The 21,431-nt window shown below is 38.7% G+C and overlaps 1 protein-coding gene and 1 long non-coding RNA gene across 8 annotated transcripts in view; one reads left to right on the top strand and one right to left on the bottom strand.

The window, feature by feature from the left end:
* LOC135323433 (colorectal mutant cancer protein) overlaps positions 1–21,431 on the bottom strand; it is a 217,777-nt gene that overhangs the window by 35,271 nt on the left and 161,075 nt on the right. For all 7 annotated transcript variants that reach the window (XM_064499775.1, XM_064499777.1, XM_064499778.1 and 4 more), the window contains 5 exons: positions 20,851–20,987; positions 16,645–16,808; positions 11,248–11,454; positions 972–1,118; positions 552–641 (listed from right to left, as the gene is read on the bottom strand). In XM_064499775.1, the coding sequence (XP_064355845.1) occupies positions 552–641; positions 972–1,118; positions 11,248–11,454; positions 16,645–16,808; positions 20,851–20,987 (745 nt within the window). The remainder of the gene's footprint in view (positions 1–551; positions 642–971; positions 1,119–11,247; positions 11,455–16,644; positions 16,809–20,850; positions 20,988–21,431) is intronic.
* LOC112995229 (uncharacterized) lies at positions 148–20,857 on the top strand. The gene is made up of 4 exons (XR_003262130.2): positions 148–321; positions 2,993–3,133; positions 7,519–7,617; positions 20,215–20,857. It is a non-coding gene; the product is annotated as an uncharacterized LOC112995229 (long non-coding RNA).

The raw sequence follows: 21,431 nt of genomic DNA, 5'->3' as shown, positions 1-21,431 counted from the left end.
TTAATCATTCAGTTTTCTCTATGAATTTTAAAGAGAATAGGACATTTACAGGTTTCTACTTTAAGAAGTTATTTCTACTTTAAGAAGTTACTAGCTAACCAAAGGCTGAAGTCCACCATAGATTTAAAAATGTTAATATGCAAGTTATTTACTCCCTTGAAAGCTAAGCAAATGTCAGACCCAAGTTGTTCTTTCAGTGAAATAAATATTAACCTACAGTAGCAACACTGTATTTACCAAATTTACACTGGCATTTCAGAGCAGAATGAAGTTCTCTGTTGATTTAGAAATTGTGGAATGCAACTGAAAAGCCTTTGCTTGGTGAGTAATATTGACTCTGTTTATTACCACCTTAAAGTCATTCAAGGTATTATTTCTAGACACCATGAGATCTTAATGCTGGGTGAAATACTCTGTTCAAATATTTTTCTCAAAATAGCCTTTAAGGTATTTTCAGTTAGCTTATATTTTTAGAAAAACAATGCTGCTTTTAATGGAACACAAGTCATATTTAGAAGGTACCATGCATGCACATTTTTATTAGTCCTTACTCCTATGCTGCTGATTTCTGATCCTAGGACAGGTCTGTCAGACGATGAAGACTCTGATCTTGTCTTTGACAACTTCACTCTTTCAGCAATCTAGAAGTCAGAATGCTGCACAAGTTACACAGGACCCCACACTCCATACACATTATACAAAACACATCATCATTGGTTCACTGACTACTTTTGGAAACCTTAAGTAAACTGCTATAGATTGACATCTGTGTTGTAACTGAGAGACTTAAAAGTTATTAGTACTTCTCTCTTTCTGCAGGTCAAGTTCATGGGCTTGCTAATGACCACAGAAAGCTCTCCTGGGATTCTAGGCGATATTTCCCAAGTAATCACATGCCCGCACAGCAGCTGTGCAAAATGAAACCCACTTGTCCCAGATAATAAGCATTATTGCAATACATGATAGCTTACCTTGGCTATGGGAATGTCATTGCTACTGCTGCTTGTGCTCAGTTCTCCAGTACTGGGGTTAATGGGTCGATTTGCAGAAGTCAGGCGACTTGGGCTGGATGGACCTGTTGCCTGCACGCTTTGTAAACGTGTTTGCAGTTCCCGAACCTATAATAAAACACAATATTCTGTTTTCACATCTTTATGGTTTAAATATTTCAGAAGTTTTCTCATTGTCTCACCAAACCTGATTGCTTGTGGCTTGAGCACAGAAGTTGTATTTTGCCCTGTGGTGGCTGCAAAATTTTCATATGGGGAGACTGCTTTAAAATTCTACTCCCCCCCGCTTTTTTTTTTTTTTTAATATTTCCAATGTGTAAAAAGGCAAATGTAATGTTGCAGAGCAATTACTATTAGTTCCAGCTTGCTTTATATAACTCCTTCAATGCAGCAGTACTATATGCATAAAAAATATCTGGGGAGGAAGGGGGTGAAGCTAATGCCCTATCCTAAGATTATGAGGCCTAAGTGAAACAGACGAAGATCCTGTTCTTAATGGAAAGCTCCAATGCTGAAGAAACACTTCACATAAAAATATCACAGGATGACTTCATCATATTTAAAGGTCAAAGACATTGAAATTTTAATCATGCTTTCAAAACTACAGTTAAGTAAAGCTACCAAAAAGTGAGCAGTGTACAGACAAGAAAACACTAAGGAAGTGCCCAGTTAAGTTTTCAGAAGGTCTCTGTAAACATATATTGCAGAACGCTGCACTGTCCTCATAACAAACACATCAGGTACTTGTAGAACCGACATCAAAAGAGCTCCAGGACTAGAGGGGGAAAAAGGAGGCCTGCGGGAGCCAAAATGTATTGCTGAGCATGCAATTACGGTGTTTACCTTGGAATAATTCTTAATAAACACAGAATAAACTGTCTGCTGAACACCCCAGTTATGCCACAAGGGAAAGTGACAGAGCTCATTTTTCCCACAGAACTAGCGTTCTGGTATCAAACAAAGAGCATGAGGAGAGAGACAAGGGAGAGGAAAGCACTCAAAGAGGAAATTTCCCTGAATGCTGGAATCCTTATCTTAATATGAAAGTTTCTGTGTGGATTTTGTTAGAACATTGCAGAACAGAACTGGTGAAACTTTATCAGAAGTCCAGTGAAATAAGAACAGAGCTCAGCCTACCTGATATCCCCTTGTAGCATGAAATGCAACTGTGATACCTATTTTACAGAACAAAGTGGGATCTTATACTAAATGTAAAACATTTATGCAAAGAACTGAATAAGCAAGCCGAAACTCTCGGTCAGAAAATATCAAAATTAGAGTTGCATTACATCTTTGGCCCTTCCTCATCTATAAGCTCATTAAGTGCACTGTTAGTGCTTCGGAGATCAGTGTTCAAAGAAGTGGCAGTCAGGATGTTCCCTGCACTACCACATACACAGATCCCTTCAATGTACTGCACTGAAGCAGGGGCTCAAGCTAGAAACCCATTTCTCCCAGATAATAAGAAGCATTACTCTCCCCAAAGCAGTATCTTATGACCCCTACAGTCTGCTTCTACTTCCCTGGGGAATCCCCCTGCTTCTGCTTCAGATTTTATGCAAACTGAGGGTCAGGTTGTTTGAAGATTTACTGTCAAATATCAGAATTTGTAGGTAGGGGCTAATTATAAAAAGAAGAAAAACCCCATGCTTTACAAAACAAAGCGTAACAATTATGTATTACTAATAAAAGGTTGTAGGTAACAACAGTAAGAGCACAAAAGGCTAACTACACTCGCTTCCCTGTTCATGGAGGAGTGCTACACCTTAAACAAAGTGAAGCCAAACATCTCCCTTGTTCTCCCCGTTACAACAAGGAGAAGTACACAAAACTTCTAAACCAAATCCCCAGTGTTTAAAGTAACTTACTGAAAAATGGATGTGGGCATTTGCCCCAAAATTATAGATCTTTCTAAGTGTAATTCCATTAAAAGTTAACTGAGCAGATGTGTGTAAAGTACATTCATAGCGCGTATCTTCTAGATATTCACAGCTGCGGCCTCCTTTGTTCATATGATATTCCTTTGTTCGGATATGGTTTCCAACACGGATACAGCTGCAGCAATGCAAACCATAAGGACAGAAGTGCTGCACTGATGCAAAACAGTCATTTTAACCTAACTGGTAAGTCTAGAACTGAAATAAGCCATGTATGTATGTTGCTGCTTGTAGATGCGGTGTGCAGGCGTAGGCAGGATTTGTACTGCTGCATTAACACCAGGAAAAAAAAGGCTAATTTTTTTTAAATTGAAATCACATTTATTACTATTTCTTAACCCAGGCTGTTCGTATAAATAAATAAATTCCCCAAATACTTAAGTTACAGCATTATTTACAAGGAAGCAAACAGAAAAAGCACTAAGGATTTATTCATCAGAAAATCAAATCTCTGCCTCAATGTCTGACTTAAAAATTGCTAAAATACTCACCTACACCCAGAAGCCAGTCCTGAAAGATTTCAGTCCAAAAACGAGTAACATTGTAAAGTTAAGGGCAACCAAGAAACAGCATGTTAAAATTGTTTAAAACACTGTGTATTCACTTACTCCCAATTTTAACATCACTTTATGTAAGGACAGTATTACATAAAACTTTAACACCTATAGCTTTCCTTTGGTCTATGTTTTATTGCTGAGCAGTGATTATTGGCCACAGTTACAAAGTCAATTATTCTTAATGGTCCCTAAAACAAAATTCACAATGGAGAGAAAAATTAACCCAACTAAAGCCACAACCAGGAAAACTTCTGCTTAGGAAAGCATTTATAAAAGAAAACTCAAAGCACAGCACAGTTACCAATCTATGTTAGTCACTGCTTTAATACTGTACCAGAGAAGCAACCCCGACTTAAAAAAGCATTAGTAAGCTGTCTGTTTTCTTGACGTATTTACAAATTCAGTCCTTCATTTGAGAAATTACACACTGAATTAACTGCTATAAATTACTGCACTAACTTTAGGAACAGCGAGCACTGGATGATAATCCTGGAGGAGGATAACAAAACAAGTTTGTCTTACCTGCAGAATCACTGACGTCAAAATTCACACTTCACCAAGGCAGGATCACCAACCAGCTGGGTTGCCCACCTACATGACTGCCCTGAGACAATTCAGATAACTATTTCTGGTCACCAAAGCTTCCTCCATAAATAGAGCTATATGCACCATCTCCTCAGAAAGCACTTTTCTGAACTAACAGTAATTCTAAAGGAAAAATAAAGGAAAACCAAAGAAAAAAATTGAGGAAAAAAGTGTTTAGAAGAGGTGGCTTCTCTGTATCGGTGATGAATGCATGGTCTTCCTTCATTTTGAGATCAGTGATTCTACAGGTAAGACAAACTTGCTCTGTTATTCTGCTCAGAATTATGTTTACCAGTAGAAAGAAGGTGATTACGGTATTGCATGTGAGAGACAGTAAGTACTTGGAAATGGGAGAGTGAGGAAGGGCAGATGTTACAGGAATTGGTAAAAATTTGGTAAAATCCTATGGATGAAGAGGAAAAAAAACCCAAAAACCCAAAAGATCCACTGAAAGACAGGGAGGAGTGGATTTGTGAGGTAGTGAGGAATGGAGAGGAGTGATTTAAAGAAATATTTCCTCAGCCTTTGCCTCCTGTTTAGTTTAAAGACAGCAACACCTAGCAGGATATCAGAACTATGGTCCTAAAACTCTAAATTGAGATGAAAAGTGGCAGACAAGCAGATCAAGTTACAGTATCAGACAAAACAAGGCATAGGAGAGAATAGAGAGGAATAAAGGAAACAACTGTGGAAACACCTGGGAAGACAACATTAAGAAAAAGGAAAGAGCAAAGATCAACATTAAGAAAAAGGAAAGAGCAAAGATCTTTTACATGGCTGGAGGAAGCCAGGAGAACTGTGGAAATCCCAGAAGTAAAGAAGTGCTGGATCTTTGGAAACAGCAACAGCAGGGGTATTAAGTGATACACAGGACAATACAGCCATGAGACTTGAGAGCAAAGGATACCCTAGATACTGAGCAAGTCAGATGCAAATAGACATTTTATTTATTAATATTTGATGTTTAGCAACATGGACCAATTGTTTAGTTGCATGTCTAATTTCTTCCTTGAATGTTGAGAACTGGAGTAGAAAACAAGGGGGGGAAAAAAGCATAACTTATTGTGGGTGCCTTAAGAACTAAATTAAAAGACAGTCAGGATAGAAGAAAAAAGGGCCTGACAAAACTGTTGGATTTATAAAGGACATCATAAGTGGTTAACAGGCACCATGGACATGTTTGCAAACATGAATAGTGGGTTATAGAAGACACTTCAGGTAACTCAAGTTACCTATAATCATGAATCTAAGAAACATATTGATCCATTTTACTCATCGTATTTTACACATGCATACTCATAACTATACAATTTCTTAACATACTCTCAATAAAACAATGCACCACTACAAACTCCCCGTTTTTATCACTGATTTCCACATTTAAAGGACACCTGCAGCTTTTGCTCTCAATCCATTTCGAAATAAAAGTCACGCCTGTGATTCTTTTCTTTGAACCCTATCTGTGACTGGTTTTATCATGCAGTATCTTTTAACTCTTTAAGTAATGAAGGTTTTTTCCAAGCATTTGAATATCACTTCCAAATTGTTTTTGTTATAAAGAGAGGGAAGATGAAGTACAACAAACTATGGGAAATGAACATAGTTCTCCCACTATTTTATTTACACATACTGCAAATCTGCAGGGGAGAGGATGGAAAATGAAACACTAATGTGGTAATTCAAGGTGCTCTAAGTGGCAAGGGCCTTTCCCAGCTTCTGAGCACTAATAAGCTTTCAATCAGGCCTCGCAGTGATTATTTGCAGTCGGATGTAACCTCTCTCAAATGTTTAAAACAACCATGAGCGCGAGAGCTAAGGAGGCCTGATTTCCTAGAGATTGCCTGTTGTGGCTGACTGAATGCAGTGGTCTCGAACTGCCTACGCTCTGAGGGAAGGCTTTCCCGGTACTTGTAAGGGCCCCTTTCTCCTCACTGACTGCTCTGGCGCTGAATCAGCTCTGTAGTCATTCCTTCAACACAGGCATTCAGAGAATCTCTCCCCTCTACCCAGATGTGTGGTTTGAAGCAACTCAGAATAGTTTAACTGTCTTTGGGAGCTCTGTTATTCCCACAGAACTGAAAATCAAATCACAGTTTGAAAAATTATTTTGAGGGACAGAGAAAGGGAACAACACACAGACACACACCGAGCTATGGGAAAACAGGTATGCTATACAGGTTTATACATATGGGTTTTTAAGTATCAGGAAAAGCTACAGTTCACTGGGTGATACAGGTATGTTACAAAGTTCTCTATAGCTTTTGCCACCTTTCAGACCTAAGTCCCTCACCAAGTGCTGCCTACTGATCCGTGTGGAAAGATTTGGGTGCTGCACCTCCATAAAACACACAAAGTTAGGAAAATCAAGGACATGACAGGACATGACATTGGAGGTGAAGTGTGGATTCTCCAAAAGCCTCAAACAAAGCTGAAGTATTCTGAACCAGGCTAGCACACGGGAAAAGCAAACACAAATGAGGGCAGGAAGCCTATCTCAGGCTTTCCTTCATTTAATTTCAGATTAATCACTGCACATTTGCATACAAGCTTGGAAATAAAAGCAAAACTCTAGCTCTTTAACAGCTAAGCTGAGATATTGCTGTGTAAGCAAATACTACGCAGCTGAAGGAAAAGGGGAATGGAAATAGCTTTTGGCTGCTACCTCAGGTCTCTGGTGCATACCAAAAGACAAGCAGACAGAAGAGCTCAAGGATCACTTTAAACTGTGCAAGCTCATAATAATCTCTAAAGACCCATAACATAGCAATCTGGAGCAATTCTTTCTGACCCCGAAATGAAGGATGCCGAAAGGAGGAGAGTCGAGCTGCTCATGCCAACTTTGTGTCATGAGAGGAGAGCACAGGCTGAGGAATGCCTGGGAGCCAAGGATCTGATCCCCTCTGTGGTCTGGGTGCGTTTCAATTGTTTGCAGGAATGAAGTATTTTGGGAGAGCCCTCATGCTAAAACTATATTTTTTGGAGTGGGGGAAATCTGGGCAGCTGTAGGGATCACATATTAAACCATGCTTTTCCACTCCACTCAAGGTTACAATTTCAATAAGGTCTCAATAAGTAGAATATAGCTAAAATACAAAGTTCTTGCTTTTCTGATCAGTTTGGCAAATTCAGCTGAGTTAGGAATAGATACAAAAAATCATCACAACTATCAGCGTTTGATTAACTGCACAAGCTGTAATAGTGACATATGGCTTATGCAGAGAATTAAAGATTTAACAGACTTCCACTGAGCTGGACCTGCCTTTTCATTTTAGACTTAGTTCTTCAGAAAAGCCCAAGGGAAGCCCGAACATTGCCTGCACCTACCACTTCACATGCCACCATGCTGCTGGGGACTGTGCTGAGGCACTACTAATCTGCTAACTTTCATGGGCAGTAATTAAAAAAACCAAACATCTTTTACTTCTGCAGTCGTGCTGGAGTTTATACGCTCTATCAGTATTGCTCACTGACTCCCCGATGGATAGAAGAGATTTTGTCTGAGAACACAATTACTTCTTCTGCTACTACGTAAGTGCGTTGCTACATTTAACAACTGTAAATAGTACTGCTCCGATTCCAATCTTATTCTAATATTATCTCATGTACTGGTACAGAAGTTCTCCAGCCTCTTATTTGCATTAGTGGATTCAGAATTAGGCTCACCTATATATGCTGGTAAGCAGTTTTCTAGGGTATCGACCTACCTAAGCCCAAACTTAAATAAAGTTTATTTTTAATATTACCATATCATGCAGAGGTAAAATAAACCTCTGTGTTATGAAATTAGCAGCTACACTGCAGGCACCCTACAGAAATAAGTGATTACTTCATTTACTAATGACCCGTGAGAAACAAAACTCCATATGCATGTTGTTTCTTAGCTACTGTTCTAGAAAGCAGCACAATCTGTTAACTGAGCACATTAAATACCTAATTAAATTAAATCTCTAACAAGCCTGAGAAAAACCTATTGAGAGCACTCTGCTTGATTACAGGCGCTGGGCTAAAGTAACGCACCTATTGATCTGGTCAACTTCAGCTTATTCTCTTTACCCAATTTAATTTAAGAACAATAACTAAATTTTAGTTGGATCTCCTTTTCCACTCTCCAGGGAAATAATCTGAAGTGACTCTGAGTTCAGGTGGCATACAGAAAATATTTAATAGGTCAAAGAAAACATTTATTTTGTTGCAACTATGGACACAAAGTTATATTACAAATGCAAATATGGTTTCCAGTGCACCAATTACAGAGTATTGCTGACACAGTCATACGTCATGAACAGATTTCTCTTGTAGGGAAAATAAACCAGTTGTTCTACAAGTTAAGGATGATATTAAAAACTGTATTTCAATAGAGCCCTCTATAAATGCAAAATAAATGAAAAAGGAAAAAACTGCCAATTGTGTCTCAATATAGTCGCTTTGATCTTGTTATGCTCTGTGCCAGTCCAACATTAGCCATTCACTCATCGGCAGGTTATGGCAAGACACATCTATTCATTCTATCAAAAAAGAGTTTCCTTAATTAAAAAAGAGTGAACAGACATTACATAACTGGCTTGTTTTGTAGGACAGTGAGCTCACAATCTTTACAGAGCAATTCAAGACCTATCATCTCTTGGGTCACTGGTCTGAAGGAAATTCAGGTCAGTAACATCACACTGATGCTCTCATCTGACAATCCTTCTAGGCACTGACATGAAACAAGTTGCTGATCTCAATTCTGCTTTCACAAGAGTTGCTTCCATAACTGAGATGCATCAGTAACGTGTGCAGCATCCACATTAGCAGCTCCAGAGAGGCCAACAACTACTAGATCAACATGATTAACACTCTGTCCTTTCACTCCTAGGCCCCCGCCTGCACTAAGGAAATTGCATATGTATTTCATAACGTAACCAGCACTTGTGTGACTCCACAAATGCTTCTGCTGGGAATACCAGTGGAAATTCCAACGCAAACTCACCAATTCGAGCATTATCCACATACACAGGACTAGAAGGCATTTTCTTCGTCATCTAACCCAATCCTCCGCTATTGCAGGCAATCAGACAAAACAATACAGTTTTGTAGAGATACTACAGCTAGCTCTAGGAATAGTGCAGCTATATTAACTGGGTCAATTAAAAGTAGGGTTTTTTTGCTTTGCTTCTGATACAATCCTAAAGTAACCCATCAAACCCAGGATTGTATCTCTGCATAGTCATATATTACATCACCCAAATATACTTTTAAATATTTTAAGCTCCATTTTAAAAGTAGTTAGGCACTAACATCACGCCTTATTGTTGCTTCAAAACTGCAATCTGCTGGTCTGTTAGAAACTTCATAGGCTAATTTCTAATCTAATATAGTCATGGGTAGTATATATTAATTTGTTCTTGCTCCAATTTTGTCCCTAAGCTTGAACAGTCATTATCTCCCATCCTTGTTTGCTTTCTCTGGTATTCACAAAGAGAAATCAAATTTGTATTCAGATTTTGTTTTGTCAGGTTAAACATGACAGTCTCTTTTGGTCACTTCTCCAAGCACGTTGCCCATTTCTCTGACCATCTTCTACATCTTTCGCTGTCAATTCAAGTTGAACTTTCTTGAGCACAAGGGATTAGAACTACATATAACATTCCAGATCAGATCTCATCACTCTTTACATAAATTGCAACAGTCCTTCCTTTCTTTACTGGAAATACCTTATCTGGTACCTCCTCCAATTGTGTTTGCCACCACACATCAGTTTCTCAGTCATCCTGATATCTGAGGGTACAAACACCAGTTCTTTCCCCTTTTCTCTTTTTCAGCTGTGGGGCTCCTGGCTGTCAGTATAATTCTTGTTACTAGTTTTACACAAACTTGGACTCCATACTTCTCAAAATTTAATTCTACTTCTATTCTTCACAGTCATCTAATTTTTCTTGTATGGTATCCCAATACTGCTCTGTATCATCTGTGTTTCTGCAAGCAAATTTCACAAGTGCACACTTTACTCCTTCCCCCTCCCCTAAATCCTACAGTAATTCACCAGGTGCCTGAACACTACTTCTGTAGCTCAAGGGGTGGTAGTGACTCTATTTTAAGAGAAAAGTCAGTACAAAGCCACTCCAAAATTATCATGTCTGAAAACTACTTACTCTTATGATAGATAGTAGAAGGAAATTTTAGAAAAGAAAAGCCAGAGAAGTGATAAGGTTTTGTATGTTGGCAGATCACAATTCTTCCTTCACTTTTTTTTTTTTTTTTTTTAAGGGTTAAGGGAGGCTAGAGAGTGCTGCCAAAATAATTTGTAGCTTGATACCCGAAGATTAGACAAAACAAACAGTATAACTTCATCCTAAAATGATACAGCTGTTAAAGGATAATGCTTTTAGAAACATAGAGCTTGCATAAAGAGTTGCTCTGCTGTCATTAAATGATAATGCTATCAACAATTTTTAACAACATATGATCCTCTAAACTGTCACCCAGGCTGAGCACAAACTTGAAACAGCCATGTTTTAAAACTGAAATTATTTGATATGTAGCTAAAACACTATATATTTAACAGAGACAGGGTTAACTAATTTAAAAGGTAACAGGGATTGAGCTCACATTCTCTTGAGCTTTCATCTTTTTTATAACAATTTCCATTATTCTTATTTCAGAGTCCACACAAAACACAAGGCCTTTATCTGACATAGCAGAGTCAAAAAATGGAGACAGGGAAGTAGGACATGGCTGGGGCTACTCATTGTTCAGTTCAGAGAATTATTACCCAGTGACAGGACTCCTGCTCATTTTCTTTCTCCTAATCACAAATTGAATTCTCTTCAAAAACAAAGACATATTTCTGGTTTACAGGAAAAAACATGCCTCACAGGAAAAATTCACTAAATGAACATCTGCTTTCTCTATGGACAAGTTACACGTGCTTCCTTGGAGATGAATATCAGGTTTTCTGTTAACACATGATCTCTGACATAAGATTGTTATACACCTTGGCTGTTCATCTTACACACTTTTCCAGTTATGTTCAGTTTTGTCCTAGCTCTGTAATTCATATAGCTTGGCTAAATGAAAAAGAAGCCTGATGGCAAAATTACATGGACTAGCAGGACTCAGATGTCCCCTGTAACAAGAAGTGTTTTTCTGTGCACTGTTGAGATGGTTGGCAGGCCTTACCCTTCTGCGCAATCTGTCCCTTTCTTCACGAATAGCATTCATGGTGGCCTTGGTCCTGTTCAGCTCTTCCTCTTTGCTACACAGCATGGCAGTGAGGCTCTCGTTCTCTTCCCGCAGGCCAGCTAGCTCCTTTTCCCATCGAGATCTCTCTTCAGATAGATTTGGATAAAGATCCCGTCCTAGTACACCCTCAATTTCTTCTACTGTCTGCAAAAATACAGTCACCATAAAACAGAAAGAACCAGACAAAGGTGATTAAACGAGACTAATGGTACACAGCAAAAAAATGTGTAAAAGGCAAATATACCATTACATGCATACACCTCCCCCCCCAACACCATTACTTTGCTTCTTTTGTCCAAAATTAGAGTCAGCCATTTTATTAAAATTTTTCATACTCTCTGACATGAAAGCAGAGGGATTCTTTATATACAAACCAGCTGTCTTACTTTTATAAAACACGATTAGTGACAGTAATCCCACCAACTTCTTCTCAAAGCACTTTAAAACAAATTAATGACTCTTTGCCATGGGCTAGCAATGTCATTTCCCTGCCAGGGTAACAGACAGACAGCAGCAGCCTGAGCCTGGCCTGTGGTTGTATGTGCAAGGCATGGGGCCTTTCTTCATGCTGGACCAACTTTGCAAAAAGCACAACAAAAAGAGTGGGAAGAGCAAAGAGGAGGACTCTCTTCTTTCTGTCCCTGGGGACATATTCTTTCCTAGAGGGGACACAGAAATAAAAGAAAGAAAATGCACATTGGCTAGGCTTACATTAAGACAGAAACGTTACAGCCTTTTTAGTGCCTAAAAAAAAGTTTAGGTTTCTCTGGGACATAACACCTTCCAGCATTTGACACCCCCTTCCCTTGCTCAGAACTGTGCCCTGTAGGTGCCAGCCAGCACAAAAGAGATTGAGCAACTTCCAGTGGGTGAAACTGAAAAACCACACCACCACCACCACCCATCCACCCCACCAGCAAGGGGACAGACACTGCCATGGCTAAACATAAAGGGAGACTGGTCATTCCAACATGTTAAAACACAGCATAACACTCAATGTGTCGGGTAACTACGTGCAGCTCTTCTACCACTGTGCAGTTAACATACGCTGTGCCTGTGCTAAATGTTGTAATTTATCCAAAGACCTTTACATCAAGCAAAACCCCTGATTGTTGCTAATAAGCTTCTGAACCTCTCTTAAAGCAGTCCACCTTAAAATGGTAGCGAGAAAGGCAGAAAATTAATGAATATATGATGTAACTAGCAATCTGGAAAGTTTCACTTCACTGGATGTCCCGAGAACAAGTTATAGCTAAAGCCCATATTTTAAAGTCCAATATGTGAGGTACATAACTCATATTTCAATTCCATATTCCAACTCATTCTCACATTAGACTTAAAATAGTCTAATTATTTTTTTTGTTTCTTTTGTCTTTTTTTCCCTCAAAAAGGCCTTAATTTTTAATATATAATAAAGGTGACTATTTAAATTAGGGGAGTGCCCTTAATTTGGGAGGGAATAAAAAGACCAACTAGAGAATAGCCGAAAATGCTAAACCAAGCCACACTGAAAATACAACTCTGCTTTTCTCTGTAAGAAATCTTCCCAATGCAGTGACCCTAACTGAAGTACCAATGAAGTTTTACTGTTTGTCCAGAATTGTTGTTATTGTTATTAATAAATTAATATTATTTAACAAATTTCGAGCACAGCAAGAGTCCCATCCTTAGCAGGCATAAAAAGACACTCATACAAAAGAAAAGAAATTGTTTTTAACAACTAGTTGAAGGTTACTCTATAAGCCTCTGTGGAAGAAGCAGGGACAAAACTTTTGCAGCAAGGTTCAGTGTACTCCTTTAAATCATATTTCATATTCCCCTTCCCCTCCCCCATAAAACTGTAATACGTTTAGAGTCATAAATACCAAATTCCACAAAGTATCTAAATTATAATTCTGCTTACGTATTTGCTAGAAGGCTTCAAATAATTTTCTGAGGAGAAATGCCTTGCAATATCTCTAAGACAATAGAAGCTGCAGCACCCCCTTATATTACTTTCACCTGGACCTACAGGTCTCAAACAATCAGATAGAGAAAACAAGATAGGTTATTTCAACACGAGGAAGAGTTCAAGTTCTGGATGTGCACATGGACATTAATCTTGCAACGTGAAGAAAAGTTCTGTAGCAACAGGATGGCTCTCTCTTGAAGATGGGAACCTCTGATGCCAGTTTTATTTTTAAAACTGCCTCTTCGTTGCTGTCACTTCTCCCTCCCCTCCCCAGATCCCCCGTCTCACACATGCCCCCGCTGTTCCCTCAGCTCTCTCTTAACACCAAGTTCTGCTGCTGCCTCCTTTTTCCCTATTCCTCATGTTCCTACTCTTGCTATTTTTTCAGCCCTTCCATTTCCTATGCCTCTGCTCCTCCTCACAGTGCTGTCGGGAATGACAAGCCTGGAGCAATACTGAAAGAGGAAGACTCATGAGGAGAAAGTAGCAGGGATTCAAGGCTGCAGAGCTATCAACAGAGGACAGAGAGGCTGCTGCTGTTTCTCCAGACCCTCCATTGCTACTATCTGCCCACACAACTACAAACTTTAGGCAGCAATAGCACCAGCGTGGGTCTGACAGTCACACTAGTGGCTGCCCTGTGGTCCTCAGCAAAGCTGAGGGACCTTTCTGCTGCTCTGCTCCCATGCTCTGAACGTGATCAATATCCTTCTGCTCACTAAAATACTGCTACAGTTCTCTGGTTTCATTAGCAACATGCTACATCCACCATGGTAAATAGAGCAAAAAGTACCATATGCAGATATATCTGCACAAGCTACTGTGGTGGGGTTTTTTTCTTCAAAGCAGTGGCACAGAGTAGTTACATTGGGCATGCTGCTGCACAGCAGATAAATCCAAGTGTAATTTCATAGATTATAGGACTAACCTGCAAGTTCTAAGCACAGGGCTGGATGTTTTAACATGGTAATTCCAGTCTTGTCTCTGACACTGCCTGTCATCCACACTCCCTGCCTCAGTCTCCTCACTAAGGTGTTATGCTACAGACATGATATCAGATAAACTCAGGAAGGATCAGGTTTAAAAAGAAGAAAAAAACAGTACTTTTTCACATGGCATAAGTCATTGGTAGAATCTATTGCTTCCAGATATTATGGATATCAAAAATTTAGGTGGTTTTAAAAAAGTCACTAGATACGATCACAGAAGGAAACTCCATCCAAGACTATTAAGCACAAAGATGGCATCCCTGGCTCAAGCAGTTCCCAACCCACAACATGCTGGAAGCATGCATGGAAGAAGGAGAAGAATATACTATGCATGTCTTGATCAATATGGTCTTTCCATCAGCATTTGCCCTCGGACAGGTTGACTTTTGGTCTGACTCAGTGCAACTGTTTTCATGTTCTAAATGGTTAATGATGAGAAGTATATACAGCTTTTTTCATTTTTAGAGCTTGCTAGCTAGTGTTAAGTATCAGTTACTGGGTTTAATAGTTACTCTTTGAAATATCCTAAGCATTAACCAGTCAATTCTGTGTAAATCTTCTTAAGCAAAGGAAAGTTTTGTAACTTTGCAGTTTATCAAGATGCTCTGCTCATTTCAATGTCTTTTCTTATTTGCAGGGCAGAAACACTTGAGCTAGCTACAGTCACTTGATTTGTATAAAAATCAGCAACAAATTTACCAGAAACTAGATTAAAAACAACAATAAAATCTAATCATCAAAGCAGGAGGATTTGAAATATCCAAAACACTAATACGGTAGCTCACCAATGAAGAAAATCATCCAACAGTAAAAGCAAAAGATTAAATATCAGAACATGCCAGGTTTCCATACATGATTTTATGCATTTTAAAGAACTCAGTTCTCACTCTGTGGAAGCAGGAAAGCAGAAACAACCTGCAGCACGGTGGAATTGCAGAGGAACTCTGCATATTTTTGCTACATTAAACACATTGGTGAAATGCTTCTGCAACTCGTAATCTGAGCACGTCAGACAGTTTCCTTATCTTCTTGAAAGGTTAATATCCTTTATGTGCTATCACTCGTCCAAGGCAAACAATCCCAGACTCTACTGCATAGGCAGTGGGAAAGCCTCCCCTTTCCACAGCCCACAAAATAGCTGTGCCTGGAGAGATCACACGAAAGGAAAAGGACTGTATCTTGTATTGGGGAAAAGCTGCTGACAGTTACTTATACTGATAAAACTTTGATTGTAGTTACTTTGAATCAACAGTAAACAGTGGAGTTAAAACAAACAAAAAGCTTGAGAACTAAACTTCTGGCAGCTATTTTGTGATTTTACTGAATCCACTTCCTGCAAAAGCTCTCATCTCTCACTTTAGAGATTTTGTGGACTAAGCACAGACCAATCTCCATCTGTTTTCTAAGATCCACAATCTCTTTCTCGGTGAACACGGAGTACTGGGAATACGTAATCCTAAAGCTCCAGAAAATGCAAGAGACTCGGGTGTCTCTCTCCTTGTCCTACATACACACGTTCATCAACCTACCACTCAACATTAAGTTCTTCACAGGCAATTATATTTTTAAGGCATCACCAGGAACAGAGCTGACCTTTCCCCTGAGCATGCCAAAGGCCTGAGCAGTTCAGAATGGTCACAGACCTCACCACATCAAGAGTAAGCGTCAACACACTTGCTCTTAGATAAACAAGTCACTGCTGCTTTTCCATCTGACACAAAAAAAATTGTTCACTTGTTTCCCTTTCTACAGTAAGGCATCTTACTATTCCCTTGCTTTAAGGATTTGAATTACAACTCCTTCATTACGTGTGTTACCAGCCTTTCCTTTTACTGTTCTGTGTACCATAAAACCAAGACATACAAGTATTGATTGAATTACTTGTTTCTGTGGCTGGCTTATCTTGCTAGAACTAATCTATCACTACATACTTTGTGTTAAATACTAGCTTTATACCACAGGCCAGCAAAACCACAATTTACATGTAGTTTATGGCATTTTATCCTCAAACTTTAGAAAGTGTTACATATTGTAGTCTCAGTCACCAGCTCTGACTAGCTGTGTGACCTTGAGCAAGTGACAACTCATTTGTTGGATAACCTTCAGAGAGTAAATTAACTGCGGAGTGCTCCAGTTTCTCTCATCTCTGAAGTGGAGATGAGAAAAATGCATCTCTGTTTTGAGACCAAAAAAAATCTATTAGTAGCTCCTCCTGTGCCTTGGAGAATTTAGTATATTAGCAGGTGTATGACTACCTATGCAACAGATACTATGAGCTAGAGTTGATTTTTTGCAAAGTACTTTGCCATGTTTGGAAATAAAGTGCTATTTCTGCAGAATATTGTCACCTCTCATGCAAGCTACTCACTGCATTTAGTGATTAGTTATTGATACCTTAATGGCTAGATCACAATGTTCGCTGGCAGTGGTGAGTTGTTCAATATGTCTATCCACTTCTGCTACAGATAAACTGCAGCTGCTCTTCTTCCTCCCGCAGACAACATTTTCCAGACCTGTCAGCACTCTTTGCAGTTCTGAATTCAAGTCACTACAGTTATCTACAAAATAAAAAGAACACATATTTGACAAGAACAGAGTGACTCAGTGAAACAACAAACTCTGATCCAGGAAGTACCTGTTACAGAACTGCTAAACACTCCTTTTGTTAAAGCTATGTCCTGTAAAGGTAATCTGACATTTTTTCCTCACTAGCTGACAGGCTTAAACACCGTAACCACCTCAACTCAAATCACAAGTTACTTCCAAATATATATCCACCCAATACTTGAAAAATAACACTCCCCCTGCTTATCTGAAGAGCTCATTTTTACTTCAAAAAGCTCTCTTTTCTGAGGGGCAAAACTTTAAGACACCACATGCTAACAGACTATGCAACTTCTTTTTTGTTACTCTTCCTGCTCTTCAGTCCTTATTATTCTGATTTTCTTACCCTCAAAGGTTTTTCTCTGGAAAGTCAACTATTCTTCCACCCAGTACATTCAATGATATTATCACTTGATGTTTCTCAGAGAAATTTTTGTAGTTGCACTTAAGCACCTCCCAACTTCAAAAATCTTCATGTTTGCAAAAAAGATCCATAGCAACTATCTTAGAGCCCATGTTTCATTTTTACACCTGTTTTTTTTCAGATTTAATTGCAGAATATTCACGACTTGTAAGAGTAGCCCTTGTTTTTTTTTTCCACACTACAGTTGTATTAACAACATATACAAGAACACTATCTGAATTACAAAAAGTGGCAGTTCTTCCTCTGCAGTTCTTAGGCAAAGTTTTTCTGGTGCCTTGTGCATTGCCATGGTGCCCTCCATTTCTGTAAAAAACAACTGGGGCTCCTGACCATGCTAGTTCACTTTATTTTCATCTTTCTTAAGCTCACATTCGGCAATACATAGCAGTAATTGCTAGGGCAGACACGTGGTAGAATTCACTTTTGTGCTCTCTCTCAAAAGCATTAGTTGGTATTTATTTCTAGGTTACTAATCAAGAAGACTTTTACATTAACTGCTTACTGTACAGTACACAAGTGGTGCATCCTGCGATAGCAGTGCATTATCAGCTCCTATACCTTATTAAAAAGAGTGGCAGGCACTCTTGCTGCAGGATGTTATTTCTATACCACTGCTCCGAGGGTTTCACTACAGTCAGAATTTCCAAATACAAGCCTCACAGCTGAGGTTCTTAAAGTGGCCTGAAGGAGTTTGGCATTGAACTGCATCTAAAACTTAACAAGCATGAGACAACAGATTATTTTAGACTGCCTTGAAAAATAGCAGTTCAAGAGGAGACTGAAAGAGGTAGGTATTGAAGGAAGGAGGTGGCCAGAAAGTAAATAACTGTAGACTCATTACCGCAAATCGTTCTCTAGTATGCATAAACATGAAACTATTGCTGTCCAAAAAAATAATTTATAATGAAGTCACAGATTTAACATAACAAATGTGAATGGGCAACATGCATTTAAAACATTACTCTTGAATGTAGCTCCTGGCTAACAATCACCCGTCTGCTGTAATAATAACATAAAAAATACCCCTTAATAATAAAATTCATTTATGAGTGGCATCTACCACAGAGGATGTTTAATTGTAAAAAGCTATTTTTTTGTTTAATTCCTTAATCTCTGTAACATATAATCCACATTTGGCCCATTTTAACAAACAACCTTCACACAAGACCACATGTGCTAAGTTTTGGCCCTAGAGTATCATTTTTTCCCCCTGAAAAATAAGGGTTTACAAAATAATGTTAGACACACATTTCTCTCAGAAAGCTAGTGTAACCCAATCATGAGCTTTGCAAGATATACCACAGAGGATTAATAATTTTAGCTCTTAATGCTTTATTGCTTACAGGAGTAGAACAGCATATCTAAATGCATTAGCGTATCATGACATATTAATGTATTTTCTAAGTCACTGATGCTCATTCCATTAGTGCAATAAGCAAGGCCATACATAGTTATCAGGTCACGAGTATTTACCATTTATATATACGTACATTTTACATTTATATATATATATTTTTTATATATATATATATATATATATATATATATGAATAAAAATAAAATACACATAAACACAAAAGGATTTACTTTCAAAGGAACACTGAAACAAAAAAAACCCTCAAAAACACAAAAAACAGAGACTACACGTGGAAGACAAACATGGGTAAATGAAAAAAACCCTAGGGCTAACATTCTTTTCTTATTTTATGTTGCTATATTTCATCCTATTTCCATGTTTCCCACCGTTAGCAGAAACTTAAAATGACAACTTATTGTTAATGTACACAAACCTACTTCAGCTCCATCCCACGAGGAACAAAATCAAAGCCCCAACCACAAAATAAATGCTGAAAAGTAAATTAGTTTGAAATTCTTTGTCAAAGAAAAAAAGAAAGAAAAGAGAACTCATGTTAGAATCTTTTCAGCTAAAAACTTAACAGTAAGCATTTATTTTTGAAAGCTAAAGTGTTCAATTTTTAAGAATATAAAAACCTCTACCAAAATATGTTGACCACATACAATCTGTTGTTAAATATTAAAAAATTCCTTGGACTCCAGAGGTGGGTTACTTAGCTATTATGTTATTATTAATATTGTTCTCTCAGTGCTTCTAGAAATTCAAGGCCCTGAAATACAAATGTGCTGTAGTAGGTCTTGCATTTATAAGCAAATGCAGTTCCGGAGTTCGTGTCATTTATTTCAATTTATGAACTCAAACAGAAAATCTCTATTTTATATGGTTACTTACAATAGCAGCATATTTTCTAAGTTATTACACTGCACCTGAGGGCAGCAAATACTAACTAGGCCCAAGGGTAGCAAATACCAGGCCCAAGGGTAGCAAATACCAGGCCCAAGGGTAGCAAATACCAGGCCCAAGGGTCAGCCTGTTCTCAGGTCAATTCTAGAAAGTACTGTCTTGGAAAAAAAAAAACACAGCAAAAAATTCTCACTAATGAAGTGCTCTAAGTAAGTGGAAACTGTTTCAATACAGTTTATCAAATGTAGGGAAACAAATATTACATGTTGCATTATAACCATCAAAGCCTCACATCAAGTTAATGGCCTAATATATAAGGACCATAAGTTCTGCAACAGGGATTAAGACTGCTGTCTCAATGATTTCTTAAAATAGTGCTTGCGTATAGTATCAGCCTAAAGAAGCTCCCACAGACACAGGTAGTTTACCTAGGGAAGAAAAGGAAGATGAACTATTTGTTTTTAAATATAAATTAAGAGAAATAATGTTCTGAAGAGAATTCTGGAAGTTGGTCACAGTGAGGATTACACCAGAGGCCCGTTAGCCTGCGGTTAACTGTGGTTGCAATTGTGTCCAAACAGTTAGAATGTTATCATACTTAAGGCCTTATATCTGCTCATGCTTATATTACAATCATGTGCATTTTTGGATTACAGTAACTTTTTTGTACTTGCAGGTTCTTCAAATGATCAATAATTGTGCCTGGATGGCAAAACAGATGAAATTCTGAAGAAAAGATACTTGCCCTCTTAGTTCTTAACCACAAAACATTACATATAGACTGACTGGAGGTGCTCTCTCCTTGCGCTGTATTTGAATGGCTTAGGTCAGATTTACCCTGCTCTAAATCCAATTGAATAGTTTATTTGTACACAATACTTGAAAAAAGCTCTCAATTTTCAAAAACTGAAGACATCTTCTATAATGAGGTTGTAGAAGAGCTAGATAGATGGTTCCATTCCCCAGGCCTTTTCCCCCAACTTTTACTCAGCTCGCAATTCTGTTCTAGGGTTAGACTACTTTACTGGTACATGTACGGCATGCGCATAGCCTCCCCCCGCACCTTCTTCCCCAAAAGTCATAAGCTCTCCTGAACAGATCATTCCCTTTCAGACTCCGTAGCTATTCCACATGAAGACATGGAGATTACTTCAAATGCAAGTTCACAGCTGTGGAGAAGTTCCAACATTTGTTTTGATTAACACGGCCTATATTTATCCATTGCCTCACCAAATGTTTGATGGGCATTTCAAAGCATAGAATATCTTTCTATTGCTAGAAAGCATCACATCTACTAAGAAGCATAACTCACCCACGTCTGCAGTGACCATGGTGGACTGATTCTCTGGTACCGAAACAGAATTCTGGTCCATGCTGCGTGAGTCATCGTTGACCTCATGCTGGCTTTGGCTGAGCTCTGACCGCAGCTCCGAATACTCATCTTCCTCCCTGGGAGAGAGCGCAAAGGCAAAAATAAAAACCTTTGAAATATGCAACTCCGTGGCACTTATTTCAGACTTGTAATCAGAGCAACAGGATACAATCCACAAGAGAGTAACAGGGCTTTGTCCATCCAATCAAGAAGGATTTGTATCCTTTACCACAAAGCAATTTCCCCTGTGCTGCACCTGCCACTTGTCGTAGCCAGTGTCTGCCTTCAATTTCTTTACTCCCCAGGTCTTTATTATTCCAGATCACCATACGACTAAACGATGAGTGGAACTCAGGGGTTTTTTTCACACACATGTATAAGCGAGGATGTGTGCAAGGAGGACATACACTGCTTTGCAGTAACTCCCTAACTGACCACTCTTAATCTGCACAGGCAGCTTTTGACCCACAGCAGATTGGCAATAACCTGTTTTGGTCTGTCTCTCAGCCTGAGCCTGCTGT

Source organism: Dromaius novaehollandiae, chromosome W (assembly GCF_036370855.1).
Source record: "Dromaius novaehollandiae isolate bDroNov1 chromosome W, bDroNov1.hap1, whole genome shotgun sequence".
Classification (NCBI taxonomy): Eukaryota; Metazoa; Chordata; class Aves; order Casuariiformes; family Dromaiidae; genus Dromaius; species Dromaius novaehollandiae.
Note: the sequence above shows the minus strand (reverse complement) of the source record. Positions and strands in the feature narration are given on the sequence as shown.